At 53.1% G+C, this 27,693-nt stretch overlaps 7 protein-coding genes across 7 annotated transcripts; 1 reads left to right on the forward strand and 6 right to left on the reverse strand.

Annotated features, from left to right (window-relative positions):
- Positions 1-349: 349 nt before the first annotated feature.
- Positions 350-4,567, reverse strand: N0V89_003960 (uncharacterized protein; the record flags this gene model as incomplete). Its single annotated transcript, XM_056212753.1, has 3 exons — positions 350-561; positions 619-4,258; positions 4,337-4,567. 3 exons carry the CDS (start codon positions 4,565-4,567, stop codon positions 350-352), a joined length of 4,083 nt encoding a protein of 1,360 aa, XP_056073061.1.
- Positions 4,568-5,253: 686 nt separating this feature from the next.
- N0V89_003961 (uncharacterized protein) lies at positions 5,254-7,792 on the reverse strand (the record flags this gene model as incomplete). The annotated part of the gene is made up of 3 exons (XM_056212754.1): positions 5,254-5,662; positions 5,715-6,582; positions 6,637-7,792. The coding sequence occupies 3 exons, from the start codon at positions 7,790-7,792 to the stop codon at positions 5,254-5,256; spliced, it is 2,433 nt and encodes an 810-aa protein (XP_056073062.1).
- An 843-nt stretch (positions 7,793-8,635) lies between these two features.
- Positions 8,636-10,557, reverse strand: N0V89_003962 (uncharacterized protein; the record flags this gene model as incomplete). The annotated part of the gene is made up of 8 exons (XM_056212755.1): positions 8,636-9,075; positions 9,135-9,295; positions 9,353-9,663; positions 9,782-9,912; positions 9,979-10,063; positions 10,116-10,207; positions 10,262-10,298; positions 10,348-10,557. The coding sequence occupies 8 exons, from the start codon at positions 10,555-10,557 to the stop codon at positions 8,636-8,638; spliced, it is 1,467 nt and encodes a 488-aa protein (XP_056073063.1).
- Positions 10,558-11,806: 1,249 nt separating this feature from the next.
- Positions 11,807-12,946, reverse strand: N0V89_003963 (uncharacterized protein; the record flags this gene model as incomplete). Its single annotated transcript, XM_056212756.1, has 1 exon — positions 11,807-12,946. The coding sequence occupies one exon, from the start codon at positions 12,944-12,946 to the stop codon at positions 11,807-11,809; it is 1,140 nt and encodes a 379-aa protein (XP_056073064.1).
- Positions 12,947-17,455: 4,509 nt separating this feature from the next.
- On the reverse strand, positions 17,456-22,532 carry N0V89_003964 (uncharacterized protein; the record flags this gene model as incomplete). Its single annotated transcript, XM_056212757.1, has 5 exons — positions 17,456-19,682; positions 19,734-19,966; positions 20,559-21,893; positions 21,946-22,071; positions 22,275-22,532. The coding sequence occupies 5 exons, from the start codon at positions 22,530-22,532 to the stop codon at positions 17,456-17,458; spliced, it is 4,179 nt and encodes a 1,392-aa protein (XP_056073065.1).
- Positions 22,533-23,175: 643 nt separating this feature from the next.
- On the reverse strand, positions 23,176-24,088 carry RFG1 (slightly ste11-like protein; the record flags this gene model as incomplete). Its single annotated transcript, XM_056212758.1, has 2 exons — positions 23,176-23,362; positions 23,415-24,088. 2 exons carry the CDS (start codon positions 24,086-24,088, stop codon positions 23,176-23,178), a joined length of 861 nt encoding a protein of 286 aa, XP_056073066.1.
- A 1,767-nt stretch (positions 24,089-25,855) lies between these two features.
- On the forward strand, positions 25,856-27,595 carry N0V89_003966 (uncharacterized protein; the record flags this gene model as incomplete). The annotated part of the gene is made up of 3 exons (XM_056212759.1): positions 25,856-26,077; positions 26,140-26,345; positions 26,398-27,595. 3 exons carry the CDS (start codon positions 25,856-25,858, stop codon positions 27,593-27,595), a joined length of 1,626 nt encoding a protein of 541 aa, XP_056073067.1.
- Positions 27,596-27,693: the final 98 nt, after the last annotated feature.

Consider the following 27,693-nt stretch of genomic DNA (forward strand, 5'->3'; position numbering starts at 1 on the left):
CACAGATGTTTTGGTGGTGTCCAATAGGCTGTCGCTTAGGCACCCTCTCAAGACCTGATGCAGCTGGAGTATTGAGAGGATCAGCACACGCGTGGCGGCTTTTGGTGGGCGTATCCAGGGATGACTTGTCGTGCTTCCTGGACGTGTGACTCGCGCTTGAAACTGTGTCCTGGCTTGACTTGATGTCTTTCGCAGCAACAGACCTTAACTTAGCTTCCACCCTTCTCTCCAGCTCGTTGTGGGTGGCACCATGCAGCCCGGTCAAAAGAACGATGCTCAGGGAGAATTATCGCACCAAATGCCCCTGCGGAACCCGGTGTACATTTTCAATAATACAATCATTTATCCCTCAAATGCTAACAAAGAAACTCTTCTCTCCCTCCCCCGGCTCCACCCAAGCGCGCTTCAATATCGGATCCGCGCAAGATATCCTAATCCTCTCCGGCGTCGCAGGACTCTGCAAGCTCAGTAGACTCGTCTCACCAAATTCTACTCTAGCAGCCTTAAGCGCATCTCTGATGGCGAAGAATACGGCGCTGCCCATGAAGAGTGGGGGTTCGCCTAGCCTTCAAGTCAGCTCTTGTCCGCGTGCATCTAGGTGGGAAGAATTTGACTTACCGACACCCCTACTCCTCTGAATAGTCCTCAAATTCTCCCAATTCACATCCTTCAATAAGCTCACATTAAAAACTTGCGGAATGTCCCTAAACCCAGGAATCTTGTACGCGCCAGGTCCTTTCGTGAAGATCCCTCCGGTGCTTCTTTGCCACAAGCTCTCCTCCGTTGTAAACAAGCCTTGTCCCTGCACGAATGCGCCCTCAATCTGCCCGTAATCAATCGCGGGATTGATACTCCGGCCAACGTCCATTTTGATGTCTGCTCGGCGACACGTCCAGTCACCCGTCAAAGTGTCAATCTCCACTTCCGCGGCTGCGACGCCCTGCGTGAAGTAGAAGAACATCTGGCCTGTATTCTCGCCCCATACGTATCCAATATCAGGGGTCTTGTAGAAGCCTTGAGCAGAGAGGTTGATACGGTCAAAGTAAGCAGCGTGCGCGATTTCTTTCATGGTGGCATCGGGGCCGAGTTTCTCTCGGATGGGCTGTAGACGCTCGTTAAGCTGCTGGCAGGCATTGAAGATGGCATAACCGTTGAGATCGGAGGATGCGGATGCGGCGGTCGAGGAGGTATTAGCGACGGTATTTGTGGCGGTTTCGGATACGAATACGGACGAAAGTGGGACACCGAGGGCTTCGGCTGCAATCATGATCATTTTCGTATTGAGCCCTTGACCCATTTCGGTGCCTCCGTGAGCGACGAGGATGGAGCCGTCATGGTAGATGTGTACGAGAGCGCCAGCTTGGTTCAAGAAGAGGGCTGTGAATGAGATGCCGAACTTTGTGGGGATGAGGGCGAGGCCGCGCTTGTTCCACTTGTGCGTCTTGTTGTACTGTTCGATCGCGGTGCGGCGTTCGGCGTAATCCATTGACTCCTGAACCTGCTTGTACATCAGTGGCACATACCAATCCTTGATCTCTTGATTAAAATGTGTGATCATGTTGGTATCCGGCGAGTACAAGTTTACTTCTCGGAGCTTCTCAACTGGCATTTGCAGCTGATCGGCTATTTCTTCCATGTACGATTCTGCGATGAACATGCCCTGGGGTCCACCAAATCCTCTGAAAGCGGTATTGGACACAGTGTTCGTCTTAGCTACGCGCCCGCGTACGTGGATGTTTGGAATGGAGTAACAATTGTCGATATGCGAAAGAGATCGCTCGACGACCGCCCCGGATAAGTCCTGACTCCAACCACCGTTGCAGAAAACATCCGCGTCAAGTGCTTGGATCTTTCCATCGTTGTTGACGGCAACCTTCCATCGTCCAAGGAAAGGGTGGCGTTGTCCCGAGGTTAGGATATCCTCATCTCGATTGAGCATGCATCGGACTGGTCGTCGTGTCTTGTTGGCAGCACATGCGACGATACCTGCAAGCTGGACGGATCTCGTCTCCTTTCCACCAAAGCCACCACCCATTCGTTTGACACGAGTGACGATCTTGTTCGCTGCGACTCCGCACACTTTCGCTACGTAAGCTTGAGTTTCGGCAGGGTTCTGCGTGCTGCTGAAGACTTCCATCTCGCCGTCCTCAGGCTTAGGCACAACAAGACAGGCATTCGTTTCGAGATAAAAATGTTCTTGGCCTCCCATTCTTGCTATACCAGTGAAGACATGGTCCGCCTCCACGAACGCCTTTTCAGTATCGCCCTTCTTGATATACCGGAAGTGATTGAAGAAACTCTCCTTCTCGATCGCCTCCTCGATCGTAAATATCGCTGGTAGATCTTCATACTCCACCAACACAGCTCTCGCCGCATGTTCTGCGCGCTTCGCCGTGTCGGCAAGGACCATACCAATAGGCTGGCCCGCCGTGAAGACTTCGTCGATCGCGAAGAAAGTTTCATCGCAAGCCGGTGCCCCCCACCAGTTCGCCTCAGGAGTTGCGACATCATTGTGGTCAACCCAGCCAGCCACACCTGGGAGATCGAGGGCTGGTTCCGGATCAACATTGACCAGCTTGGCATGTGCTCTCGTCGAAAGAACGAGACAACCGTACAACTCGTTCTTCTGCACAGGAAGATCGTCCGTATATTGGGCCTCGCCTGTGCACTGCTTCATCGCAGCCACGTGTGGTGTCTCCGAGCCTAGGATATTCTGCTCGTACGCTTCCGCGGCTTTATGGTCTTTCTCGCCTGAGCTGATATCTCGTTCGATCTCGCCAACGGCTTGAGTGTCGATATCGGTAGCTTCCGCGCGAAGTTCAGCTAGCACTTCGTGGTAGAACTTATAGAAAAAGCCTAGGGCAAGGGTCTTTCTGTACGTAGCCATACCCCCAGGAACACCAAAGCGTAGATCGAAATCGTTCTCAAGAGCTCCCATGACGCCCTCCAAAGTCTTAAGGTCTGTGAGTTTCTTGCCTTGAAGGAAGGCCATAGCCTTTTTCGCAGGGATCGTGGTAGGCGCCATACCGCCGTACACCAGATCAACGCTCTGCACAACTTCATCGTCACCTAGCGACAAACGTAATGCAGCATTAACAATGGCAATATCATCATCTTTCCTCTTTGATTGCTTGTATGCGCGCATGAACTCGCCCTTTTCCTTAGCAATCGGTATCTTCAGGCTTGCGATTATGCCGTCCGGTGGAAGGGCTGTTGCGCGGTAGCCCTTGAAGAACGTGGACATTGGGATCTCCGTCGTCTCATTCAATGTCTGTGCAACCAACATCGCATTGCTTGCGACAAAAACAGGGTTCAGATCGGAGATTGGACTCGCTGTTGCCAGGTTTCCAGCCGGCGTTCCTACGTTCCTAATCTGGCGGCCGGCGAAATACCGGATCTGCTTCAGGATAGCTGCGAAAGGCTGCCCTTTCGCTTCGCCGTAATGACCAAGCGCCTTCCTACAGATATCTTCCAGGTCAGTGAGTACCACATTTCCGCCAATCTCGATATAGTCGTCATGGAAAGAGAACTGTCGCAGTTCGGGAATGTCGCCAACGAAGACCGACGCGCTGTAGTTCTGTGCCTTGAACTTGACTTCGATCTGCGTCTCCGTGCTTCCTCCTATTATCTTGGCTGATGGATATACGTTTTTGATCTCCAGGAGCTGCTGCACCGTTACTGGTCTGTACCACTTCTTCCGCTTGTTGCCAAATGCTAGAGGCTTGTGTACGTGCTTCCGTAGCTGTGGTGGAAAGATCAGTTCTGTATCCGGCCTGTATTCTATGAATCCTGGAGGTGTGAATTTCTTGATCGGTTGAGAATGACCATCTCCTCCGTTGCTCTTGCAACATCCTCCGTTCGCACCGTTCTTCTCCATGCAGCATCCACTTCCTCCGTTGGTCTTAGCCTTTCCACACCCTGTCTTGACGCTAAAGCTTTGCGCAGCATCTAGAATAGGTCTGTACCCTGTGCATCGGCATAGGTTGCCATCGAAGGCTTCCTCGACCTCGTGTTCAGACGGCGACTCGTTGTTGCGGAGGAGAGCATATAGGCTCATGACGATTCCTGGAGTGCAGAAACCACACTGACTGCCATTACCTTTTGCTATCCTCTCTTGTGCTGGATGTGGCCTCTTCACATTCCCTATGCCTTCTACGGTTACTACATGTTTGCCGTCCACACTAACGAGCGGCGCGAGGCACGCATTCACGGATGCGTGATAGATACTCTTCGTCGTGGGATTATACTGCGAGACTACCTGTCCTCATCGGTCAGCTTGCTGTCGTAACGACTTCAAATACGGAAGTTTTTTCAGGAACTAAAGTGGCAAACATACAACAGTACAAGCACCGCAACCTCCCTCAGCACAGCCAAGCTTTGTGCCTGTAAGACCAATTCCTCTCAGATACTCTAAGAGAGTGACCTCCGGATCTGCTGTATCCAGTACGACCTTGGTGCCATTGAGATAGAACCGCAACGTATCGTCATATTCAGCCGTGACTTCGTCCAAAGATCGCAACGCGCCATTTGAAACCGCGGGCTGGGGTGAAACCAATCCCGGAGCCATGGCGAAGGGGTATCTAAAACACGAAGAAGATAAAATGTAAAGAGAAGCGCGGAAGTAAGGTTCAACGATGCATGAGACGAGAAAGAGGTGCAAAGCCGCGGTGTGGGGAGTGTAAGCAACCTGTGGAGGCATGGAGAGCATTGTAGACCGCGGCAAACCTACGGCGATCTAAGCACTATAGAGTCTAGCTCGCCGAAAACAACCCAATAACGCAGGCGCGGTTTGCCCTTATCTCGATGCCAAAGCATGGTTTTCGGCGACCGCCGCCTGTTGGCGATCCAGATTGCCCCTCCTCCGCAACAAGGATTCGCTAAGCGCATGACTAAGGAATCCACCGGTATCACAAGGTCACATGCATCCTGCGCGCCCGCCATAACAGAAAAACTGCGACACACGAAGTCAGCTCATGTTGTGTTGCTTTTTCATTGACAGCATTGTCTCCATAGACGCATCGGAATCGGACTCGGAATCCACTCAGTTGCAGTCTCCAGAGTCCGCATGGGGAACCGATGGGTATCGAAGGCACGACCCTTCACGATATGTTGACATGTCTTCTGTCTAAATCTCCTCTTTGACCGCCTACTAAGCTTCTTCACAAGGAAATGCTACTCGTGCTAAGATGAGAAACCTAAAGTAAGTGCCATTAGCAGGGCTACATTGTTGTCGTGTTTATTAACCTCTGCCAACTACACTCTGTATCCACCCGTCCCATTCAGAACCATGTGCCCTGGGCTTGGCGGCACATCCCCTTTCTCCCATTCCACCGGTTCGCTCCCAAGCACAAACTCAATGGTCCCACCGTCTACCATGAGTCGCTGTTCTGGACTATCATGCTCGAACCAGTTCTGTTCCCACGCTTCTCCGTTGATCTTCACACTCTGCACGAAGTAGCTTTGTTTTCCGAGACCATCAGCCTTGATGCGCAATGTACTGTTCCCATTCACAGTCATGTTGATGTCGGAGAACCAAGGAGAACCGAGGAGATAGACAGGCTGAGTGACAATCGGGTACATGCCGAGCATTTGCCAGATGAGCCAGGAGTTGAGGGCACCAGAATCGGAATTGCCTGGCACACCGAATGGCGCGTTCCTAAAGCTATTCACGTTACTCATGCTTGTCTGGATGTTGGGAACGATTGAAAGCTTACTACTGATTCCCAAGAGCGCGCGACTGGTTCACGCTTTTCCACTGCTTATTGATGTAGTTATAAAGATAGGGGGTCGCGAAATCCGGCTCATTTCCGATGTTCATGATCGATGTTATGCCAACACCATTCGCACCAAGGTTGGTTTGGCTAGTGTTGGGTAGGAAGATGTAGTCCAGACGCGACTCAAATCCATCACTACCACCCATGAGCCCTATCAAGGATTCAACGTCGTGCGGAATGACGAAGGAGTACTCAAAGGGCGTTCCTTCGTAAGTGATCGATGGCCACGAGCAGACGCCGCATGTAGCTGGGTTGTAGTCAGTTGAGTTGAAACTTCCGTCCGCAGATCTCGGGGTCAAGAATCCCTTGAATACAGGCGTGGTATTCACGCTCGGCACGTTGGGGTCCCAAAGCAACTGCCACCCCGCAGATCGCTTGAGGTATTTCTCGACGTCGTCCGGCTTCTCGCCTTTCGCTACTTGGCTAAGTGCAAAGTCGTTCGCGGAATACTCCACCGTACGTGAAATAGATCGTTCGCTGTTAAGCGTAAGATAACCGTACGTTAGCCAGTCGTCCAATGCTCCGCGTCCTTCTTTGTTGCTGCCATTCGTTGAGACCTCCGCATCTTTGACCATGGCCGCATATCCATCTTGCCAGTTGATAGCTCCTCGAAGCCCTTTGACGTACGCATCGGCAAGTACATTGTCGGCATTGCTGCCGCCTTGCGTAAGACCGTTGTCATTCCCAGATCGACCGTCGGGCATAAATCCCTGATGTCGCCAGATGTCAATCAGACCACGGACCTGGCTCTCGTATGCTCTAGGCTGGATCAAATGACTCAAGCTGAAGGTGTTGCGGAAAGTGTCCCCTATGTTAGGTTAGCTATACCCTACTGAAGGTGTACTGCCAAGTGATGACCTACAAATACAGTAAAAATCGTCCCAAGATGGCTCGTCACTCTCCCAAAGCGGATTTTCACCGGTCCGATCCGACGGCATCAGATGCATGAAGTAGAGTGACGAATACAACAAGGTCAGTAGAGTCTGGTTTGCCTCCGGGCCCGTATCGACCTGGATGGTGCTGAAAATATCTTTGTTCCACTCATCCTGCGCTGTCTTGACCGTCTCTTGCTGGTCCCACGATGATATCTCGGAGTCTTTGAACGCACATGCCTTCTCTTTGGAGATGAAGGATATCCCAACCTTTGAAGATACTATAGAAGCCTCACTAGAAGCGTTCGGAGCGCTCCAGCTGAACAAAGCACCGACTCTGTACCCTTCGGATCCGGCTTCCGCACTATTCCCACCAAACGTAGGCTGTGGTGGCGGCCCGTTCACGATTCGCGTTGTGTTCTGACCTGTAAACGTCTTGGCCTCAACAGGTGGAGTGTCGAATTCTCCACAGAAGTAGACGGTGTATGGCGCACCGAGGTTAAAACCGCCCGCGTACGTTCCATATCCTGTGTAAGTTTTTCCGTCGTCAGAGATGCCGATCGAACCGTCTACATAGTACTGCGTGCAGAAGCCGCCTGGCGGGTCTGGCAAGAAGAGCGACACATCCACGAGAACGTGCTGTTCTCCACCGGAAGGGAAGTCGTACCGCATGATGCCCGCATGCCTCGCGCCGGCCAAGGAGATACCAATTCCATCTTCTAGATCTGTGTGGAAGTAACCCACGGTCGCGTCGTCCGTACCGACCCGCTTCTGCCAGTATGTCGTATCGTTCAATATGTTCACTGGAGGGGCTACACTAGCAAGCGGCATTTGCGAGATGACTCCGTATTTGGGGCATCCACCGGTTCCTGATTCGTGCATCATGGACACACCGGTCACCACGCCGTTTGGCGTGTAGCCACCGTTCAGGGTAGCAATGTCGATTCGGTCTTCCCAAGTGTCGATTCCTAGCTTTACAACACCGAACGGAACAGCACCACCGACGAAAATGTCGCCACCTCCATATGCGTAGCCCGCGATAGGACCTTCGGAGCCGATGAACGGGTTGACGTATCCTGAGTAATCCGTCTGCGCAGTCGCAAGCTGCGCAGTCGCGGCGATGGGGCCGAGCTTCGACCAGATCATGGTGGTTAAGGTAGTAATCGCAGTGAAGAACGCTAGGTTGCAGCCTGTTGGGAGGCAAAGTGTTCATAGGCGGTCGAGCGGCGAGCGTGCGTAAAAGCCCAAGGTCAAACCTCCTCCCACAAACGGTGGAGTTCAAACGGACTAGAGGTCAAGTCTCTCCTGCTACGCCTGTAAAAATCAACCTTTTTGTACTGTCGGGCAAACAAGCGTCTATATTATGCAGCGCTGCATTCAGTTGCATCCATTAGACAAATAAGTGTCCGCGATGTACCCGTCGGTCGTCATTAGCCACCCGCACTTCCCCGCAATGCAACCTTCTTGCCCCCAGATTTGCAGAACGTCCTGATCCAGTTGCGGGGGAAGTCAGGCGGGCGCTGCGTCCCAGTGACTAGACGTCTTGGAACTTGAGCGATGCGATGGTCATGCATGGGCAGCCACATGAGGTTGGCAGCACGCGACAGCAAGGGCTGCGCGCTACTCGTACGCGTGTGAAGGCGTGTAAACATTCTCCATGCTTTCAAGTGAAATGACGTCAAATTCATCCGATGGTTCTTCGCAATGAAGCAAGGCTTGTGATGAAAGTGGTCTGGTACATGGTCATGCAAGACCTTCTCAAAGGGTGCATAAGGCTTAGCCTGTTTAGGAAGGTAGAGACAACGACATTACAACATTGCTTGCCAGTGCTCGTAACTGCCAATAGGTATTGGCCTACTAATAGTGCGAATCGCACTGTTGTACGCTGCAAGGTAATTAACACGCCAGGCTGGAGCTCTGCTCCCGCTCTGAAATACAGGTCGTGGGGTATATGAACGGCAGACTGCGGGAACTCCTCAACATGTACCCTCAAACCTCGACTCTCTTGAACAGCAGATTCTTCTTCGCATCTGGCGACGACTGCCTTCCCATGTTCAGTTGAGAATAGCGTACCTTGCTCCCATCCTCATTCTTGAAATCGTAGTTCAAGATCAAATTCGCAAGAATCATCTTGATCTCATTCGCTGCGAAGAATCTTCCCGGGCACGCATGTTTTCCGTAACCGAACATCAAGTTCTGTTCATTGGTGGTGACGAATTGGTTTCGCGCGTGATCGGACGCTGTACCTCCTTGCCGTAGCTTGTAGGATCGATAGCCGTCAAAGACATCTGCAGGCTCGGAGTTGGGGTGATTGACAGGGTCTTGATAGACGGCATGAGATGCCACTTCGATCTTTGCACCAGCCGGTATGTACTGGCCGTTGGAAAGGGTGAATCCGCGAAGAACCTTGCGTTGGAACGATGTAAAGCCTACGTACAAAAGGGAGTCAATGTATTTGTGACGACGCTTGGCTTTCAGGGTGGCTCACCTGGCGGATAGAAGCGCACTGTCTCTTTCATGAAGCTGTCCAGCTTCATCATCTGCTGCAGAGCACGAGTTGAGATCGTGTCTCCATTCTCGCCCATTACCTGGCGGATCTCCTCTCTCAGTGGCTCTATGTACTCAGTAGAGACAGCAAGAGTATAGAGTCTATCAAACGATCAGCCAAATCCTACCATGAAACACAACTTCAATCATGAGACTCACATATTCGTGGCAGTCAGAGTGGTAGTATGAATCGATGCAAAGACGAGACCAAGGAGCAGCTTCGCTAGCTGATGTGTCGACCTGACGCCAAATTCACCTTGTCTGTTCATAAGCCAGGTTAGCATGTCATCTGGTTTCTGCCAGTCAGGATCGTTCTTTTCGGCATCTTGTCGTGCCCGTACGACTGGTTCTAGGAAGGACGCAAGATTCTTTTCAGCCTCATGCAATCTTTGAACCGAAGGGAGGCGAGGCGCGAACCACGGCTTGAAGAGGGGTCGTAGCTTTTTGATGTCCAGCTGAGCTGTGATGAGCTGCATTGTGTAATCAATAGACAACTTTTGGTAGTCGTTATCACGACAAAGATCTGGGCCGACCAAAATCCGGCTAAAAAGATGTTAGCACTTGTGCGGTTGTGGAGCGGACACGTACGGACCCAGTGATGGTAGCTACCATACTCACAAGCTTTCCGTAGATGTTGACAGCTGTCCAATCTTCGCATTTGGGCATGAATTCTTCAAGCGCTTGCAGAACCTCGGAATAAACCACAGGGTTCAGGCGTGCTAGGCTACGTTAGGGGTAAGAACTACTATAGGGCAGGTGGAGGGAGGTCATCAGCGCATACTCACCAAGTGCTGGCGTCAAGTCAGCTCGGATAGCGTGTATCCCCAAAGGCTCGTCGGCAAGGAGTCCCGTGTACTTGACCTCCATCAACTGCAACGCGTCAGCTCGGCTGCATGGTACGAATGCCTTTCTAGATGCTCACCTCCTCGATGGCTTTCGGAAAGCTCACTACTGTGTCTGGGAGTTTCCTCAATTCGGGTAGGAATTGAGGGCTTATAACAAGGGTTTCGGCTCCTGAGACACGCTTCAGTCAGTATGTTGATATCGAGGTCCGTCGGTTGTTGGTACCATCGGAGGTGGTCATGCGGAAGACTTGATTTTTGAACTCGACGCTCGTCAGCTGGGGACAAATGCATATGCACGGTCAAATGAACCTTTTCATATCCTTGCAAGTACATGTCCTTTCCATGTTTGAGGAATTCGGTCCTCTGCTTCTCGCCACTCTCCGCCCCGAAAGCCGGTAGCTTCGCAAGCTGCGCATTGAGGTTGATCTTGGGGAAGTAGTAACACGCCACGGCTATCAACGCAGCAATTGCCACTGTTTGCACCGTATGCGCGAGACCTTGGAAGGATTCGACTCCCATGTTGGTGGTTGGTGATGGCGGAGCAAGGACGGACGTTCCTGTCGAGTGACTTCAGGGAGCAACCAGCCTTTAAAGTAACATGTAACGGCCAGGCGGATTACGTCCAGCACCAATTGGGGACGCAGACTGGTCGGCTGTTGATACCTATATCCTGTAGCGTATACGGGCTATACGGGATCATCAAGGTTGCGTGCGCTGGGAAGCGTGGGAGGGCCGGTCTAAGCCAATGCGGGAACGTGCGTGACAATCCTCCATCCGCAGCCGCAGCCGTTATTGCGCCCCCTTCCCCGGCCAATGGCGGGTCGCTCAGTGTGCGACTGCTCCCTGTCGTGTTCATCTAATGCAGTGGTGGAGCGTCCACAGTCGCGGTCCTGTGCGTGTCACTGACGGCCTGCAATGGAACTGCGTCGAGGGGCTTCGCATGCATCGTTTAGCGTTTGTCGGTCCCCACATCCACAGCTTAGTCCCGGTCAGCGGCGATACAAGTACTGGAATGGGTAATGGCTTCGCTGATACATACACAGTAGGATCATGGCCTGGAGTGGTCGCCTTGTTCGACGCGTCCCGACCAACGAGCGTCGTACAGCCGCCTCAACCATGCGGTCAAGATCGCCAAAACACCCCGTCCCCACCAACAATCCTTGTCTTGTTGCGCTATTTGGAAGTGCATCTGAAACAGTCAACCTGCCGCGTTGGGCTTTCAGACGTTTGGCGAATCAACATGCGGAAAGGGGGCTGTATCGAGCAACTAACTTCTAGTCCCCCAAGCAATGACCACCAACACTTGTAAATTCGACTTCGACTGTTCTGCAATCTGCTGCCCAAGCCCTGCTTAGTGACACGACAGCAAGTGGCGAGCATTTAGAAGATGCTGTGCCGCATCGCACAACCACGCGACCTTTTCAGAGCCTTTCGTTGCGCCGCACAGGAGTGAGCCAGCACACGATTGATCCCCCGAGGAAGTGCGCGTGTCTAGCGCGACCCGCGGATCAGGCCTTCGCAAAATCCTTCACAAAAGCAGAATCGCTCACGCGCTAGGCTCTCGTACGGATTTGGAGGGTGTAGCAGCGCTTCACGCTTTGCCTGCATCACACCGATGCAAACGTGCCTCGCACATGGAGAAATCACTTTCTTAAACCGCATCTGCACCGACGGCTTATGACCTGCTTCGCGAGAATTCATATGATGATATTGCATGTGGTAATTGGCTACGCTTGCGAAGTAACACACCTTACAACAAATTATTTGCCTAAGCCACTACCACCACTTCTGTGAAGTTCTTGTCAGCACGGACAAAGGCCTTCTCCGAACCATGTCTTAGTACCATGTCCAAGAACGCTGTCACATATGTGACGGTCAAGTCCATCATACGACGGCCCTCAATCGAACCCAGAACTTGTTCAACCTCAATTGGCAACTTCTCTTGCAGACCAATCACTGATGTGATAAGAGGCAGGTCGGAGAAGCTGTAATGCGCAGCGCCCTTTACCTCTATCTCTCTCTTCCAAGCCTTCAGCTGCGGCCACACCGTTTTCCAAGACGGGTCCGTTTCTTGCGTCTTGTTATCGTGACCGATCAGCATAAACGGACGGTCTAAACCGGTCTTGAGTACAGATCCAAACATCGAACCGTCCATGTTCAGGCCCCCGCGGATATAGGAGAGTTGTTGCATCGCTGCCGCAGCAGCAGCTCCTCCGAACGAGTGACCTACAACGGCAGTCTTAGGTAAGCTGCCGCTGTGACGATGCAGTGGGAAGAGCTTTGTGCGAAGTGACGGTTTTGCAAGCTGCCGGTAGAGGAACGCAATGTCGTTAACGCGCGTAGTCAGAGCATCCTCGAGTTCGGAATCGTTGATGTCAACACCGGTAACGGTAGTACCATTGGGAAACTCGACGATATCAGCGTCGTAAGGGTGGTCGATAGACACGACAAGGTAGCCCGCAGCTGCAACACTTTGAAGCATGCTATGGTACAAGGTCCGGGAAGTTGCAAGGGCGCCAGAGAAGACCACAAGTGGTAAAGATCCGGAAGAGCAGGGTTTTGGAACTAGGTTCGACGTACAGGTCTGCAGGCCAAGCGATCGAAAAGTACCATTGGGGAGACCATAAGCGGCGAACTTGTTGTCTTCGAAACGGGCGGTCACGGGTGGCATGTATCCCACAAGATGGCCATGACGACAAGCCGATATAGGGGAGAAACCAGATATCATGATGGTTCGCGGTCGGCCATCCTTTGCGAAATCATCAGACCTTCCTTGGTCCGTCAAGGACATGGAGGTAATGGCGACCTCTGAGGGATTAACCCCGACGATTGGTAGTTTGAACTTGGATGTTGCAAGCGAGGAGGCGCATCCTAGGGATGCAAGAAGAAGAACAATACGCTGTAGCATATTTGCTGTTATGGAAACAAGTGAGTGTAACTGGTGACTTATCGAATTGTACCGTTGAGATAATTGCAGAGAGCGCAAGATTAGGTCGTTATATAGATCGCTCTGCTCGACTCGCTCGCCCAAGACAGGCGATGCAAAGATCACCATGACCCGAGATACTCACCTAGTATCGTGCTAGCATGCATATTTTGTTAGTGAAGTCTTCATGAACGCAATTTGCAACGCCATGTCCACTTCAGCGCGCTCTATGACTACCGAATGGGGTCAAGCCCGTTCAAGAGGGCTGAAATTATGGACGATTCCATCGGAATTGAAATACCAAATGGACATGGCTGCGGGAAGTGAGGTGGTTAGGGGAGATCAAGCTAGAGTGCCGATGAGGCTTTGCACCAACATGGCCCAGAACGGTTTAGATGCGCTCTTTCTCTTCCTGAAAGCGTTAAGCGCGATCCTCATATTTTCTCGAGGGAACTTCAGCTGCGTTCTTCCATCTTCGAAAGGGATCACATTACTTCCATTTTCATCAAAATGAACCATGCCGTCATTGTTTCCGCCCTTGGAACCCACACGTAGTCGATCTAGTCGCGCTGTCCTTCACGCGTCGTTCGTGATTCGCACCAGCGAGTGCTGTACCACTTCCTAATATACTCTAGCTTGTGCTCTTTTCCAACTACTGTGCACATGCTCATTTCATATGCAGTTGACGATTGGACCCTATGATGGGCGCAAAGCGCGGAGGAAACGCTGCAACGCTTGCGTCAAGCGTAAGATCAAGGTAATACATGTATATCTGGAATGATCATGGTGCTAACCAAGAGTAGTGCCATGGAGGGGTGCCTTGCGATTATTGCAAGCGAACGCAGCAGTCATGCGAACACCCCACCAAAGCTGCAACTTTCGCGCCGGTCTTTGTTGATGAGACCGGGAAGAGCAAATGTAGAAGCAAGCCGATCGTTCCTACGGCTGTGGGAGTGAGCCACTTCCCCGTTGTGCAAATCCCGACCCTGGAAGCCTATGATAGCAGTGTTCCCTACTTTTTCATGTCATTCCTAGCGATGAACAGTTTATCGAGCGATCGTCTACCGGTAGTCAATGACCTTCTAAATTTGATGAAAGATGCGCCTGCGTTGAGAGACGCGATACTTGCCGTAGCTGTGCATCATCGCCAGCAACAGGCTTCAAGAATTGCATCCATTAGCGATCGACAGGCTTTACAATCCTACGGCCGATCCGTTCGCTACATCGGAAATCTCATCACGTCAGAAACTTTCCCGCGAGATCCATCGACACTCTGGACGACGTTCTTCCTAGGTCTGTTTGAGGTAAGAGTTGCAGGGGATGATACGGCTCAGATGCACTTCAGCTAATTATAGCAAGTTGATGCGCGATTCTACAGGGACTACTTGGCTGTCACATTTCCTACATGGAACTTGCGCGATGCTTAAGCTTCTTGACCCCGAAAGCCTGAACCGACCAGGGCCGCGAAACTCGCAAAGGCGCATTTTCTTTCTCAATACTCGAATCTTTGAAATCTCCCGTTCTTTGATATATTCGTCACCGACCTTTCTTTGGGACCCGAAATGGACAGCTGCAGTAGCAAACCTGTGGGAAGGTGACAACATGGCTCTATGGCACCCTAAAGAAGCTTTGTTCGATATCCTACCAAGCTTCTCAGAATTAGGTATTCGCGCGCTTGACTTTGCTCTAAATGCGACACAATTGCCTTCAGGGTCGCAAGATGACTTGGTTTACGCGCTCGCCGCTGAAGGGTTTATTCTACGAGAAAAGTTGCAACGATGGTATACGGAGACACAACTCTGGGAGACGATGTACCAAGACGATCGAGCTTCTTCCACCTCGTCGAATCTACCTGACAACGAGCTTATGATAAGCTATGCCTATTACCACGCGATCAGTATTTACCTTTCGGGAACCTACGACTACCACAAACAGTGGACCGGACCTACTGCATCTTACGCGCCAACACTTGCACGTGGTGAGATCGACTGGCATGTTTCTCAGATCCTCTACCTTAGCCGCAGTCTTTTGGCACATGGGATATCAGGCATCTTTTTGTTCTTCCCGCTCAGAGTGGCAGGTGCCAGAGCAGTCGATCGATCATTGCGCCGGGATATTCTGAGCCTTTTCGAGGTAACATCGCAACGAGGCTTCGTCGTAGCTGAGGCTCTCAAAAATGATCTATTGGAACTATGGGCTTGAAAGGCGCTGTCGTCATTGTTTTTGGCTCCATGCCATTGGCAGACGCGCAAGAATGCCCCATCAAGATCGTTGGTAGCAAACCGTGGTCTTGAATTGCTGAGCGCATACTTGCCCTGGTACCCTGGTTTAGGAAATTCCCAACACTCGACGCCCATTTCACGAAGCAAGGTCATCACGCACTTCTTACAATTGCAACAAAGCGAAGCCCGAGCCGCACATTGCAGGGAAATCCCAAGATTTCTTGTCCACGCCTCAACTTATCGACTACACTGGGAACGAGAATAAATTGCATGACTTTCAGGAAGATGTCATCTACGGATGTTCAGCCACCCGAGACTTCTCAAGAAGAGGACCCAGGAAACAGGCATGGTGGAAATGTTTCGAACGGAAGGGACGCCGCTCAAGTAGACGCTCGATATACGCTTGAGGCGCCAATCTCAATCCGACCCAGCGATGGTCACCGTGGCTTGCCTGCAGAGATACGCTTGCAGATCTACAATTAAGTCGCTCTCCCTACTTTAGTGCATGTGTTCAGGAGGAATCAGCGGATATACTATAAGGATACTATCAACGCACTAGCGCTCCTGCGCAATGGCTCCGCATAGGACAGTGATGCGTCCTCAGCACTTGGAGTGCGACGCGCTACTGGAGCCATAAGGCTGTTCGTTGACGCCGCACATTCTCTCGGCAGCCAGCGTCAAGCCTCTGGATATGGTTGTTGGTTAGCAAAATTCCTGGGGGGTATTGAACCGACTCACCAGGGATAACATACACCGACTGAATCTAACGGTACCCAATTCGTGGGCTGCCCCCTGCCCGCGTCGGTCCCTGAACGGGTGCCACGAGGTTGGCCGTGGTGGAACCGGGTATTGGTATATGATAGACATGTATTCGATGCTTATTTGGCAAACGCAGACTATGCACAGAAGTTCTTCCAAATGGCCTTTCAACAGCTACGCCGTAGACCAGTCATCTCTATCTGCCTATTCTGAACGAGCGCTAGGACCACTGGGCTAGGAAATTGGATACCGACGCGCTCGTCATGGAGGTGACGCGTGGGTGATTCTTCACGAGGCTTCCTCGGCGGGCCAAGAACTGCATCCGCTATGAGATGACCCAGTCACGTCCGCGGGTCAGTTAGAGTACTAGAAGACAAAATGGGACTCCGTGGGAGAGATTGTCAAGTAGGTAGCAAGCAAACAATGATTAGACATATCGGAGTCTTTCTGCCCCTGGATTTGATTGGCACGGTCTGCTATCCATATTTAATCACGCAAACATTTGCCTGCTTTTTCTTGGTGAGCCTGGGAAGCCCCTGTGCGACAGTCGACAGAGATAAGACGGGCCTGACTCTTCCCGGAAGTCGCGATGATGAGAAGCAGCCGCCATTATAGCTCGTTGCCTCCCGGAGGAATTTTTTGTGTTTGCGCCGTTGTCGGGGCGTTGAAGCATGGAATTGTCGGTGTCGCTGCCAGGAGATCTTTTCACCTCGCCTATTAGCCGAAGTACTGGACTGTGCAGTTGAAATCACGGATCTTGGGACTTAGAGAATCACATCGGAGGTATTCTCGCCACTGTTGTGGGTCTTCTGTTCGATTCCTAGACATATGGCGGGGTCATCGCTCTCTAATGGTATCGAAGACCGGATGGACCTGAGTGTATGTCACTACGGTCTTGTGATTCGCAATCGCGTGCTCCTCGACCTTTCTAATGTATACTACGGAAATGGAGTGAGGCAAGTTGACTTACCAGGATCGACATAGAACAACGCAAACGCTATAACTCTGAAGGAATGTGGAAGGGGCGCATTTGCTGGCCGTTGATTCTCATCTGGTTAATTAAGCTCTTCGTATGGACGAAGGCTATCTACGGGGACTTTATCTTTTCCAGCCTGCTGTTCATCTAGCTTTGCGGTGTGTTAGAAGCGTGACAAGCCGATTCTTGTGCGGTAGTTTAGCGTTTCGATCGATGCTCGCTTTTGGGTTTTGCGGTGCAAAACGCATCGCCAGGTACGATTGGAATGCTACACCGTCCAATAGTGTGTTGTTGACATTAGGACCTTGAAGCGTAGGTTCAAGTGGAAGTGTCCGCAACTTTGATATATATAGTATTAAGAAGATCCAGATATGCAAGGTGGCTCACATATAGCTCCTTATCAATGACGTGGCGCAGAAGCCTATATCACATGGTCGCGTCTCACAGCACATTTCTACACCTTACACAGCATCCACACAGATCACAATTCATTCGCTAATTCTATGTATACGCCCCCATGCAGCACCCAGCTGTCTACAGATCAAGTTGTTCGTCCCCACCCCTCAGCCCACTCGTCAACCCCTTCATCCGTCTGCCCAACAAATCATCCTCGCTCGCCAAACTAACCAGGCTCTTTCTCCTCCCCCTCTTCACCTTGCCGTTGGCCTTTCCTCTCCCATTAGTCATGGGAGGACTCTTCCGATTTCCCCTCGGCAGTACCGTCATCTCGAGCGGTCTGTCATCGTCAGCACTGGACTCTGTTGTGCCGGTGCGATGGTGATGCCGCGCTCTAGATTTCGATTTGGGGCTGGAGAGGGAAGCGACAGCTTCCACGAGCCCGGGGTGACTGCCAAAATAATCACTCCTTTCCCTCGCGCGATAGTGCCTATCAACTTCATAGTCTATCCCCGGCGTCGGCATCGCCGTTTCAAGTCCGTTACGCTCATCCATATCAAACGCTTCCACCATCCACTTTCCACAGCGTGTAATGTACTTCCACCCCTCAGGAAACACGCTCACAAACTGCAGAAATCCATGCGATATCCCCGGGATAAGATCGACATTGACCCATTCGTGCTCCGCCCACTCGCCGCGCGCCCAGTCAAGTCCCATCTCTTTTGCGTACTGGAAGTCTGCGCGTTTGGCTTGGCGCAGGCGGCCTGCAAAGATGACTGTGTCGTCGACAAGGGGGTCGCGCTCGCCGGTCAACATCCAGGTTCGTGGGAACTTGGCGAGCAGGAATTCAGGTGCAAGCAAAGGAGATAAAAGGAAGTCGGTGGAGAAGTCAGGCCGGTTATGCGGGCCGATGTAAAGGATAATCATGGCGCGCATCATTTCGGGGGTGAGGATGCGGTCGCCGAAGTAGGAGATCATGGAGGACATGGCGAGGCGGGTTTTTATGGCTGTTGGGGGTGCGGCTGTGGCGGGTGGATTGGTGAGGGAGCGTGGTGATTTGGACGTTTCGGGTGACCGTACAATGTCTGGAGATTGAGCCATTTGGGAGGATAGCACTCCGTTGAGGTTGGTGAAGGTGTCGGCCGGAGGCAATGTGCGGCTGTCTCGGCCTGTGTGTGCTGCCGACAAGCGGATAGCTGTCTGTGGAGAGGTGAGAACCTTCTCGCTCGTAGGTGTCGACGAAGAGACCACCTCTTGTGTCTTAGCTGGGCTCTCGTCCTCGCTATCAGAATGGTCTGAAGCACCAGGTGTATTTGGAGCAAGATGTCGATAGTCGTCGCTTTTGTGCCGCAGAATCGGTCGGTTTTGCTTGCGAGCTTTGCGATCACGGATCAAAGCCATCTGCTCGTCCGTCATCCAGTTTCCGATATTCATGTCGAGCGCTGGGTACATGAGTACCACGCCGACTGGAGGCGGTAATTGGCGTTCACCCTGCCACCGCCGCGTCTCCGTCGATGCAGCCTGCAAGATCATCAGGGTCATGCCCACTGCAAGATTCCCACCGGCGGAATCCCCACTGACTACAATCTTAGGCTCGGTTTCACCCGACAAGCCCATGCACCGTCCCCTCGTCGCCACAATCGAATGATAAACATCGTAGCACTCGTTCAACGCGTATGGATACGGCCACTCAGGCGCCTTCCTATAGTCAAGACTCAGCACCGGCAGACCTGTCTTCCCCGCCCAGCCCATTAACTTGTCTTCGTGGTTGCGTGGGTTCATAGCCACAAAGCCACCACCAGGAATATCCAATACAACCTTCTGTTGCTTCTTAAGCGCCGAAAGCGGCCCATTGAAGTACAGCCACCCAATGACCGGGTCCGTGTAACTACTCTCCTTCGGTCTAGGAATCCTAATCTTCCTCGGCGGGTACCACATCAGCCTTGGTCTCAGCAGGCTCGTCAGCGCAGCTAGATACGGTGTGGTTCCTTTCTCCCATCCCACGCGCAGGTGCTCAACTGTCAACGTAGCTCGTACCTTGCGCACCTTCTCGTCGGCCTGCTCGGCGCATATCAAATAATACACGCTGAAGACAATAGACAGAAAGTCACGAATGGGCTTCTGCCGTATGCGCATGGCGGACCAGAACCCCGCGTCGAGCGCCGTAGTGACCCATGTTGCGCGGAAGTACGAGTGACTGTACAGGTTCGCGAGCGGTTCGGGGCTTTCGAGGCCAACGAGCTTGCCGAAGTTGCGTGCGATGTAGAGGTAGAGCAGTGTGACGAGGACGGTTTGCCAGGCGGTCAGCTTCTTGGAGATGAGGGACGAGATGCGGTGGATGAGCGGCGGGCCATGGCGGTCGCCTCTGCTTGTTGTCAGTATGGGCGGTGTTCATGAGAGAAAGTGAATAGTGCACCTGTATAGGTAGAAGCTCCAGAAGGATACTACGGCCAGCACCTGGATCTTGCGGAACTTCACCGACGGCCGGCCCACAACATGGTCGATCATGCCTCGCGCCCTTGGTGTAGAAGTCGTTCCTCGCTCTTGTTCTCTCGAGACACGTATATTGCGGCGGTATTTCGCTTCGTATTCGTAGTCCGCGGCGGTGCGGCGTTCATGAGGGCGTTGTCCCGAAGCTTCAAGCGTGCCCTGAGATTCTTGAGTAGCTTTCGGCGCACACCGACGCGATTGTGTGTTGTTTGTACGAAGTGAAGGAAACAACCGTAAAAGCCGCTTCAGCCGCCGTCATCTTGCCTTGTTCTCGGTCTCATTGCTGTGACTGGCAAGACCCAAGCCCCAGGCAAAGCATGTGACGCGTGATGTCTCCGGCGCCCCAATGCCGGGCATGTGAAAGGCAATGACGACCGACGTGAGCCGCTTTGTTCGCTTGCGGGCAAGTGCGGCTGAGGCCGTAGCCGCCACGTGCACCGCCACATGGCTTTCCTCCACTGCGAGGTCGCCCATCACATTCGTCGTGGCCACAGACAAAGTGATAAGTGACCGATGCATTATGTTTGCCAAAGATGTCGCGCTATGTAAACCACCATCTGTCCAAGACGAACCCAATCTGTGCAGATGCTAAGAGATCCCGCGCAGCTTCGATACATTTACAGCCCCGGTAGCCAGCCGGCCATCAAGCTGATGCGAACCAAAGAAATCCTTCCTACGTACAACATCATACCACGCGACTATTCTCCACAAAGGATACTCACTAGCCTTTGCTCGACCCCAAGCCGCGCACCCACTCTCCGACCTCGAATCCTACTCGCCTCAACGCCGACTCCGCAAACTTCCCGCTGCCCTCCTTGACCACAGTCATGCACCTCACCTCGTCGTTGACATCGACGAGTTTGGCGCCATCCCTGCTCTCCTTGTCTGCGCTTTTGATGTAGATGGTCAGATCGGGTCCCACCGTTCCGCGCCAGAGCGTTGCCATCCACTGCCAGTGGTCCATGGGCGAATAAACGTCCTGTATAGGGATCCTCGACGCATACACATCGCTCGCGCGCAGCTGATAGCTCGGCAGGATAAGGACCGGTTTCGCTGAAGGGGTAGGGGACGTAGGTGGTGTATTGGTATCTTTCATTGTCTCGTCCTTGTCGGTATCTGACTCTGGCGATTTAGGAGAACTGGACGGTGCAATGGGCGTAGTGATGTACTTGATCATCTCCTTGCTCTTGCCATGCCATTCTTGGATGAGACCAAAGTATTCTTCGAATGACACATTGCCTTTGCCCGCCGGCTCCTTGGGAGGCTCTGCGATACGCGGGCTATACTCCTTATCCCTGGCGAGGAAGTCGTTGAGCCAAGTGCTTAGCTCAGTGACGGCAGCCTGGTCCTCGCCTTCCACGGCGATGATGCCGCCTCGAACTTGAATCGCTGGACTACTTGGACCAGGGTCTTTGAGCGGTGGTGTGATGCGGCCAAGGACCTTAATCTTGACTGTATACGGTACACTCATGACCATGGCTTCAACGCTGCGGCTTTGATCGTTGGCGGAGGGCACGAGAACATTCAGATCCACAGAAGCGCGACGCGCATCGCGTGGCGTTCGAAGCGGGGGAATGGTGGCCGTTTGAGGCGGGGTTGTGCGCATCTGCAGGGGTGGAAGGGAGTCACGACGGCTGTGGTGATAGTACGGGCCATCTGGCCTGCGACCACCGTTGTTACTCATCGGATAGGGATTGAAACGGCGCCTCTTCAAGTCAGGGGTGTTTGGAGTGTAGCCATAGCCGTCTTCACGAACTGTAGGAGGAATCTGTATATTACTCAAGCTGGAAGCGCCTGAAGTTCCACGACGGCGAGCTGGGGAATCCATGCTGAGACTGTTCATGATAGATGGCAGGCGAACGCTCGGAGTGAGACTCTCCGAAAATTTGGGAGGTGGCAGGGTCGGAGTGTTTGCACTGTTTGGGTAGGGACTTGAGGGTGACGGTGTCTTGATACTACGTCCGCCGCATCTAGGACACCGATACTTGTCAACAGTCGTGTGTGCAACTGCTGGCAATGGCTTCCCCAGCCTGCGTGGTTGGTAACGATAGTCAGGATACTGTTCGTGATGCCTGTCCTTTTCTTCCTAGAACCGGGTCAGTCGAGCGGTCAACATTTCACATTATGTCTCAACATACCTGGGCCAGATCCTGCCAAACCTTCTTTGAAGCGTCGCTCTCCGCCTTCCACTGTTCTCCGATGATCTTGGAGATGTCGGGGTTTGGGAGTCCGGGATGCGCGGCAACGATGGCATGTTGGTGGTGCTGTCGATAAAGGATAAATGCTACAAAGAAAAGAATGCGGTCAGTTCCGCCACCATTTCATGTCCGCAAACGAAAGCGCAACATTCTTTGTTCATCGCGGAGTCAGGTCCGGGCGCTGCGATAGCCCCCATCGGTCACAAAGAGAAAATCGACTTACCATTGCGGGGGCGGGGTATTTTGGGCTCGGGTTGACACAGACAAACATGTTCTCCTGGTGATGAGGAAGTACTGCCTGGTCCTCTGGAGTGCTCAGGGTCGCTCAGGTCGCCAGACTCCACATCATTGACATCTTCCCGGGACGCAGCACTTCTCTTCTTGCCGTTCATCAGTGAAGCATTTGAGGAAGCTGGTGAAGGGAGTTCGACATCAGCTTTCTGAGCCGGTTCCGAAGTAGGCGCAGAACGGCGGTCGTAGGACTTGATCGTTTTCCGCAGTGCTCGTGCTGGCTTCACATCATCCATCGACGAGTGTGACGGAACATTGTCGACGGCTTGCATATTCGATCTGGCGTATCTCCTAGGGATGTTGTAGAATGTCGCAAGGGGAGGAGAAGACGGACGAGGATAAATTGGCGGCAGTACACGACCTGCCAGCATTTTGGATAAGCTATCTTGCCGATGACGGCTGCAGACTTAGATGCGTTCTTTGAAAGCAAAGATCATTGTACCATGAATAGGATTGGACAGGTACTGTCGGACGAACCACCGCAATTGACAGCGCGCGTTCGCTTTCTTTGTATCTATTATGGGTAAGCCACACCTAGACCATACTCGTGTTGCTGCGAGGCCACGGCTGAGTCTGTAATTTCATTGTTCGAGACAGATGCGGCGGAACCGCGGGGGCTCGCTAGCCATGTTCTTTGTTCGTCGGTGTGCCAGAAACGGTCAAGACCGCACGCTGCCGACCGCTGAGACATTCCAGCGCAGTAATGCAAGGGAGCGACAATGCTTGGAGCTCCACAATGGCTGCACAAGCAAGCTACGAACGCTTTCGGGGAGCACGATGCCACTGCTGATCCTCGGAATGCAACCCTCCGCCTGCCAAGCAGGCGTCCGGAGAGGCCACGGTATGGTCAAGTGTTGAACGGCGGTTCAGCACAAGCCATCAATACCCCGGGGGAAACTTCAAATTGAAATTAGCACCCTTGTCTCCTTCGTTTTTCTCGTCGGTAGCAGACTGCAGTCTTGCTCGTTGCCGGGCGTCACTATTGACAGTCTCGTTACCCCGTACCAGGCGTGCGGCTTCCTTTCCGATTAGCTCTTGAGCAGGCCCGCTGATATGCATATCGTCCCTACGATATGGTTAGGCTGAAACAATGCGTTTGGGTAAAAGTACAAACGTACCAGAATAGATGCGTGTCGGGGTCAGTGCAAGGGTGAGCGGCTGCTTGCAGATTCTGTGCGTTTGGGTGTTGTACCAGACATGGCTTTTCCACCTCTTCGAAGAGCGGCTCCTGTCTTCCATTGCCTTTGGCATCGGCAACCCGATTAGTGAACATCTGTTTTGCACGGACTTCTTCCATGACAATGTCGTGAACATTTGGCACAAACACGTCGCCTCTGGCCCATTCCGAAGCTGCCTGAGACAGGGCCGTGTTCCAATAAGACCAGAGAAACACGGCTTGGTGTTGTTTCTGCGCAAATTCTGTGGCTGACTCATTCTTCCTGTCGGCATAGCGTGGGAGAAATGTCACATCCATTAGGCTGGGAACTGTAACCTTGGGATTGCCGACATGGTCGGCGAGGACATCGAGATTGTGAAACAGCTCCTGCACACTGCGCTCGATTGCACGTATAGCGGCGTCCTTGTCCAAAGCAGAGAACTGGAGCAAGTCCCAAGTGCCGAACAGAACGGTGAAAACAGTCTGCTCTTCGGTAGGGGAGTGTCTGCCTGGCAATCGCCACTTCTTCTTGTCGAACTCAATGAATTGTTGCACTTGGGTCTTGAAGTCAAAGACGGCGAGCGTCTCCTTTCTTGCTTCACTAGTCACATCAAGGAAGATATTTGAGTCAACCATGGATCCGACCGCCTCCAGTCCCACGTTGTCAGGGACGGAACGTGCGAAATTGTCCACCCAGTCGCAGGTCAGCTGTCACCCGTCAGTCACCATCTACCAAGCCAAAAGGCACACTTGCCTCTTTGCACAACGTCTCTACCCAGATGTCCCCCTGAGCTAGGTTTCTGTCTCGGGTCGATCCTTTGGGTGGTGGAGACATGCGATACTCGCCCGTATCGGACCAGTCGTCACCGAAGACAACTATGCGGCGGGGGCTGTTTTTCCATACTCGTTGCAGGTTTTCCTTCACATATGTAGTCGACGGTCGCCTCCAGCTGAAATATAGCACGGTGACAAGCGCAGCGGCCGCGCAGACGTGCAATCTTGTGAGGAATCTCATCTTGGCCAAGTGGTGTCGGGTCACAATGGGTCGCGTGACCAGCTCTACGGGCTCGCACTGGGCTGGGAGTTGCGAATGCGAAGACGAGACGGCGCGAGAGGAATGAGGGACAAGTCGCGGAACCAACGGAAAGCAGCAGCAAAAGCAAAACTCAGAGTTTCGACGAGTATGAAGAGTAAGACAGGAGAAAAGACATGTCTGTGAGGGATGAGCACACGCACACTTTCCCCATCCGCCTACGCACGCCAGTTCCCGCGACCCTGGCAAACTGCGGGTCCCACTCGGAACCGGGACATGACGACGCCTGGAAGCAAGCGCCGGACGCATGCTGCCTGAGAGCGGCCTTGTGAACCAGGGACTGCTGTTAGAGACCGTCTATCTGCGGATGCGACGCGCGTTGATTGGGTGTTCACATAAGGCGATGTGCTGCCAAGCCAAGGCAAGCCACAGTCAACGGCTGCCGGCAACGACGAGGCAGGCCGCCTTGGGGGGCCACCGAAACAGCGCGGTGAAAGAGCGCCGTATTGCATGGATCTGAACAGAATGCGAGGCGCAGGAGTGGGTCGGAAGATGTGGAAACAGGCATCCGGAAGGGACGACAAAGCTTGTCCTAGTGCCGCTCGTGCCGATTACGCCAAGGCGCTTTCTTTAGAAGGCGGCCTGAGGCTGACGACACCTCGGACGAACGAGCACACGACACCCTCTCGCTAGTTGGGTCAAGGTGAAATGGTGCCCATTGTCCATCCGCCCGTGCTCCTATCCTTCGCTGACATGTAGTCGGGACACTTCCTTGTGCTATGTTGGGCGACCCTCCGACAACGCAACCATGAATCGCACAGCACCAGCACGAGAGCACCTTCCGTGAGAAGCACCGAGCAGAATTCGTCGAGATACACGTCAATCTGACAAAGTCGACGCGCGGCAGTTGTACGAAACAACAGATCCCCCGCACTTCCCCCACGCACACGCAGCATCTTCATGTCTTCATGTCCGGGCATCGTACGTCAAACCACATCTGAACATCGTATGAACGGAACCTGTCCTCATCACAAGTCTGACATCACATTGTCCTTCGATTCTCTGCATGTCGGGATGCATGATCATGTTGCCCAAACATATTATCCATCGCTAATATCGCCCTTCCATTCAGCCAGCGGCCATATTGACCCTTTCCAAGAGCGCCCATACATATGTCGCACCTGCCAACATGGACACAATCCACCATGAGCGCAGTCAAACTGCCGGCATACCACTATGCAGACAGCAACGCTCATTCGAGTCCTTTAGTCTTATGTCGTTCCATGCCCACCCAGTCTCTGCGGCTTTGATACTGACGATAGCCTCTGTGTGCACAACTACGCGCTTGCACAGTGCGCCACACATGTAACATGCTCCTTTTAGCTCTTCTCCTCCTCATTTACCTCGCACCCCCTGTCCTTTCCGCGCCTTCAGATTCGCCTCGCGATGCAGATGTTGCACAGTCGGGGTATGTGGGCAGCGACCACAACATCGGACCTGATTCCGTCTCCCGATTCCAGCATCTGTGGAACATCACCTTCAAGCCCGACGAGAAGGTGACCCTCGGCCTTCAGCCCAACGTGGACGTTCAAGTAACAGATGACCACAGCATTACGCACGACCATTAGTACATACGCTCGCATCAGGAAAGCAGATCGTCTTCACAGCGTCGACTGAAAACGTCGTCCGCACCATCGATGCTGTCACCGGCGAGATTTTGTTCGAACGGCAGGTTGCGCCGCCATGGCCTATGGCAGGAGCGAATTGCGACTTGATCAGCAAGAACCTGGGCATCATGGGGACACCCGTTATACACCCTGAGTACGACGTGGCTTTCTTCTTCGTCAAATCGTACATCGAGTGAGCCAACCCTTTCTCTACACACTCCCTATCAACAAGCTCACCAGGCAAGGGACTACCGTGTGCCCGGCGGCGCAGCCCCTCCCCTCAATAGCGTCTACTACTTCTACGCCGTGTACATCGACGGCCTGGGCGACGTCTACAAATTCCCTCTCTTCATCGATGATGTTGGTGCCGATAACGACCCGCGCAAGATATTCCTCGGCGGCCTCGTCCTCCAGCGGCCATCGCTCCTCGCCGTTGGTGACGTAGTGTACGCAGGGTTTGGCGGGCTGTGCGACGCCTTCAACTACACCGGCACGCTCGTAGCTATCAACATCAACACGCGCAAGGTAAACCGGTGGGTTACGCAAGGCGGGCCGTCGTCTCCATGGACGAGCGACTGGGCGAAGCGGCATGGCGGGGGCGCGGGTGGGATATGGCAGGCCGGTATGGGTCTTGCGTCTGATGGGCAAGATGTGTACTTCTCCATCGGCAATGGTGGGAGTGCGGATACAAACGCTTCAATCGTTCCCATCCAGGGGAAATGCCACCAAGACATCCTCTTGGAATCCGTCGTTCGAGTGTCTTTGAACGACTCTGGCGTCCAGCTTGTCGACTTCTTCCGCCCGTTCGACTACCTATCCGACGCAGGGCAGGACATAGGCAGCGGCGGGGTTTCCATTCTCGATCCCGCGGTTTTTAAGACTAGCACTACTACTCGCATGGGTGTAGCTACGAGCCGCAACGCGAAGGTTTACGTACAAGATCTAGATGATCTGGGTGGATACCGCGCCAGCGCGAACGGTACAGATGCTGTGCTACAAACGATACACCTGAACGGCGAGATCTTCGGTGGCATCGGGTCCTACCCGCTCGAAGGAGGGTACATCTACGTCAACCCTAGCAATGCATCTCTGGCTGCGTACCGCTTCAATCCTTCCGCGGGTAAATCGCCTCTCTTCACGCTGGCGGGCACATCCTCGGCGTCGAACCCGCACTGCGGTGGTGTCGGCATTGTCACTGTGACGAGCAGCAATGGAGAGCCTGGGAGCGGCATCGTGTGGGTGACGGACGTGGAGAGGGGTTTACTGGCATATAGGGCTGTGCCTGTGAATGGGAGTCTCGTGGAGCTTGGGCTGCCGACGGTAGAGGGTGCGGTAAAATATGGGAGGCCAGTTTTTGGAGATGGGAGAGTGTACGTAGTTGATGGCAAAGAAAGACTGGTTGCTCTGGGTGTGGGTGGGAACAGAACCGTGGGTGGTGGATAGACAGATTCTGCCACGCGGTTGTGAAGAACCATGTTCAGTGGCTCCTGGGTTAGCTCACTACGCAAGCCGTAGGCTGATTGGCAATTGTATCGTGTGTC

The sequence above is a fragment of the Didymosphaeria variabile genome, assembly GCF_027946475.1.
Source record: "Didymosphaeria variabile strain IMI 356815 chromosome Unknown scaffold_3, whole genome shotgun sequence".
Lineage (NCBI taxonomy): Eukaryota > Fungi > Ascomycota > Dothideomycetes > Pleosporales > Didymosphaeriaceae > Didymosphaeria > Didymosphaeria variabile.